Genomic DNA, 3,943 nt, shown 5'->3' with positions numbered 1-3,943 from the left:
CCGCCTCCCTCACCCGGCCGCGCTTACCCGAAAGTCGTGGGCAGTGTCCTTCACCGCCTGCACGCGGTGCCCCAGGTGCCGGGGGTCGGCCTGGCACGAGCAGCACAGCAGCTCCTTGTCCTCAATGCAGAAGAGGCTGAGCTGGCCGCGGTGCGCGCGGCAGAAGCGCGGGGAGCGGTGGCCGGCATAGCGCCCGCCCTCGGTGTCCTCGCGCAGCAGTTTCTCCACCAGGTTGTTGAGGGTGTGGTTGGTGCGCAGGTCGGCGGGCGCCACCCGGTCCTTGCACACTGGGCAGGTGGGCGTCGTCTGCACCTCCCAGCAGCGGGTCACGCACTCGCGGCAGAAGTTGTGGCCGCAGCGCAGCGTCACCGCATCCCGGAAGGGGTCGTAGCAGACGGCGCAGAGCAGCTCCTCCTTGATGGAGCGGGAAAGCGTGGGGGACAGCGAGGGTTCCGACTCCATGGCACCCACTGTCTGCTGGGTGCCCGCAGCTTCCGCTGCCACTCCTGCTCAGCCCCGTCCCTGCTCCGGGGACTTCTGGTGAGCGCGGCCCAGCCCTTTCCCTCCAAAGCGCTGAATGACAGCCGCTCAGGCCAATCCTGCGGGGCATGCTCAGAGGCTCCGCCCCACTTCCGGTCGGGGCGGAAAACCATGGAGGAGCGCGGCGGGGCTGATGTGCTCCGATGACGCTGCCAGTACCCCGTAAGGTACCGGGATTTAGCGAGGAGTAAACTCCCCAGCGGCGCTGTAGGTATTCCATGTCACTGGAAACCTACTTCCGATTTGAAATGGGAAATGAAGTCTATAAGCCCCTTCCTTAACCAATCCCCGAAGGTCAGTCAGGCCCGTGAGGCCCGTGAGGCCCGTGAGGTAGGAAAAGCCAGAGCTCCCCCTTCCTGGATCCGAGGTAGAGCTCAGATGAGAGCCTTTTTTCCGCCCCCCCCCAGAGTTAATCCTCACGCGAGGATATTTTACCCCATTGATTTAAAAGAATGTTTTTATTGATTTCAGAGAGGAAGGGAGGGGGAGAGAGAGATGGAAACATCAATGATGGGAGTCTTTGATTGGCTGCCTCCTGCACACCCCCTACTGGGGATGAGCCCCAACCTGGGAATCCAGCTGTGATCTCCTGGTTCAGGTTTCCACAATCAGTCACTGAGCCAGGAGGCCAGGCTTTTTTTATTTTTATTTTTTTAGAGAGGGTGGAAAGGAAGGGGCGAGACAAGAGAGAAACATCCATGTGTGTGTGATTGGTTGCTTCCTGCACACACCCGACCAGGGCCTGGGCATTGCGCCTGCAACCCGGGTACATGCCCATGATGGGAATTGAACCCTGCAACCTGCAGGCAGACACTGAGCCAAACCGGCTAGGGGTGAGTCTGGTCTTCACAGCGTGGCTAGTGTTTGCACCATTTAGGATTTATAGATCTGTGCCCATTCTTGCATTAGTTGTTTACTTAATATTACCCTCCCCCTGGATAAAATCTCTCTTCTCTCCTTGAGATGTTAGGATTAAAGTGGAATAAGTATGGAAAGTGCTCATGACATCAGGCAGGTGCCGGAAGCCAGTCCACCCTTGCTGCTTGACACAGTCACTTTAGGGAAGAAACATCTGCACAGCTTATGTTTCAAGGGACCTGGCGTATATGGCATATGTTTGCTCCCCCTCTTAGCGCTATGTGTTTTAAACAGGACCACCTCCCCGAGAAAGGTTGTTTCCCCAGGTGATGGAGTTAGGGAGGGTATAAAACCCCGTAACTAAGTGCCAGGCGGGTAATTAATCACTTTACGAACAATCACGCTTAAACTACATAATCTTTACTTAGGATAATCTCCTTCAGTTACTTCCTTGTAGCTTAATAGAACAATAGAGTAACCTTGGAATGGAGGTAAGAAACGCCCTAACCTTTGGAATAGAATTGATAGGGTTAAAATCAACTGGTATAAATACAGATTTAACAAGACAATAAACACAGAACTTGACTGGAGAACCTGGCTATGATGATCACCTGAACGCTACCTCCGTCCACACTTTTGGGAACCCCTGGACCTGCTGGGGTTGGGCCCCAACAAGCAGGGACTTCTGCAAAGTTAGCTCTGGGACCTAGAATCCAGCCTGGTACAGCATGCCTGGATCTTTCCACCTCTCATTCCTGCCTCTGTTGGATCACATCACAGCCTTCAGACATATGTGGACGTAAAGGGGCCACATGCTAACCTGACCAACTCAGGGAAGGCCTGCGTGGCAGCCTTGGAAACTCAGACCTAAAGTAACCACAAAGGATGGTCTTGAAATTAGAAAGGAGTTTATCCCTAACTGGTTCAGTTCAGTGGATACAGCGTTGGCCTGAGGAATGAAGGGTCCCCAGGTTTGATTCCAGTCAAGGGCAAGGGCATGTACCTTGGTTTCAGGCTTGATGCCCAGTAGGGCGTGTGCAGAAGGCAGCTGATCGGTGTTTCTCTGTCATCAATGTTTCTATCTCTCCCCCTTCCTCTCTGTAAAAAAAAAAAATCATATATATATGAAAGAATCATCCATTTAAAAAATAAAAAAAAATAAAAGCAGTTTATAGTGGGTAGTCATGTCCTAGGTTGGTATCTTCGCTGACAAAGATCAACTTTGATCTTAACTGAGCCTATTTTTACATCTATGATAACAGACCTTTGGAATGTCAAGGAAACTATAGCTTCCATTTTTTCAGGACTCCTCAGGGCACAACCAGTGTGCCAGGGGAGAGACCACAAATTCCCACATTGTTATTGTTTAGGTGTTAATGGTTGACTGTTAACTATCCTGTACCCACCTAAGTGAAAGAAGCATGTATTTACCATTTCACTTTTTATCCAGTTCCAGAGGTTTCCCCACTTTGCTTTCTCCCACCTCCCTAACCTATCACCAATGGATTTCATGTAAACCCACGAATGTCTTCTCCTTTGATGTTAATTTATAAAACTAGGTGAAAAACCGCCATTCTCTGGAGCATTATCTCAATATGTTGAGGTTCTGCTTCCCAGCAATTGTTGACAGTTTGGCTCAAGTAAACTCACAAAAATTCTTTACAGGTTAGAATGTTTCTGGCTTTAACACATAGGATTCCTTTCCCTTGACACACCCATTCCTGGTTTCTGTTGGAAGACAGTTCCTACATATCTTTTTTTATTTTTTTGTTTTTATTGATTTCAGAGAGGAAGGGAGAGGAAGAGAGAAACAATGAGAGAGAATCATTGATCAGCTGTCTCCTGCACGCCCGCCAGTGGGGATTGAGCCCCCAACCCGGGTAAGTTATAGTTCCTGGTTCAAATGCTAATCTTAATGGCAGTCTCCAAAAAGGCTACAAGTTGAGGCTAACAATTCCCTGGAAAAACTTGACTTTTCTTGTCTCTTTCTTTCATTGTGTTCTCTTATCTGTGTGTCCCAGTTGCTCTGTGAGTTTGTCTGTTTTGCTATCTATGTGTTTCATTCTGTTCTTAAAGGATCTTCCTTGTCTTGTTGTTTTTCTCCTTTAAACTTTGAGTGGGTAAAGAGTAGAAATTAATTGTATCTTTTTTAAAAAGTAGAATACGAAGGTTGACATTAAACCAGTAAGGTTCTTCAGTCTTTCTGGGAATCTGGAAAGGACTTGGTTCTAGTCCAAGCTCCACCACTAGCTAGGGAAGCAATTTTCAACCTTTTCCATTTCATGGCACACATAAACTAATTACTAAAATTCTGTGGCACACCAGAAAATATATCATTTTTGCTGATCTGATACATAAATAGGTATAATTTTGATTTGTTCACACTGAACAGCAATTGTTGTGTTGGCTGTTAAAAGTTTTTAATTTGATAGTCTAAGGCAGTGGTCAGCAAACTCATTAGTCAACAGAGCCAAATATCAACAGTACAAGGATTGAAATTTCTTCTGAGAGCCAAATTTTTTAAATTTAACCCTTTGTGGTCGTA

At 48.1% G+C, this 3,943-nt stretch overlaps 1 protein-coding gene across 1 annotated transcript in view; it reads right to left on the bottom strand.

Annotated features, from left to right (window-relative positions):
* The window catches only part of TRIM35 (tripartite motif containing 35), a 19,041-nt gene extending 18,479 nt beyond the window's left edge, over positions 1–562 (bottom strand). The window contains exon 1 of the mRNA XM_006764765.2: positions 28–562. Coding sequence (XP_006764828.1) covers positions 28–462 — 435 coding nt within the window. The 5' untranslated portion in view covers positions 463–562. The remainder of the gene's footprint in view (positions 1–27) is intronic.
* Between the last annotated feature and the right edge of the window lie 3,381 nt (positions 563–3,943).

The sequence above is a fragment of the Myotis davidii genome, unplaced genomic scaffold (assembly GCF_000327345.1).
Source record: "Myotis davidii unplaced genomic scaffold, ASM32734v1 scaffold198, whole genome shotgun sequence".
In the NCBI taxonomy this organism is placed as follows: Eukaryota; Metazoa; Chordata; class Mammalia; order Chiroptera; family Vespertilionidae; genus Myotis; species Myotis davidii.
The sequence above is the reverse complement of the archived record's forward strand: the minus strand, read 5'-3'. Positions and strand labels throughout refer to the sequence as shown.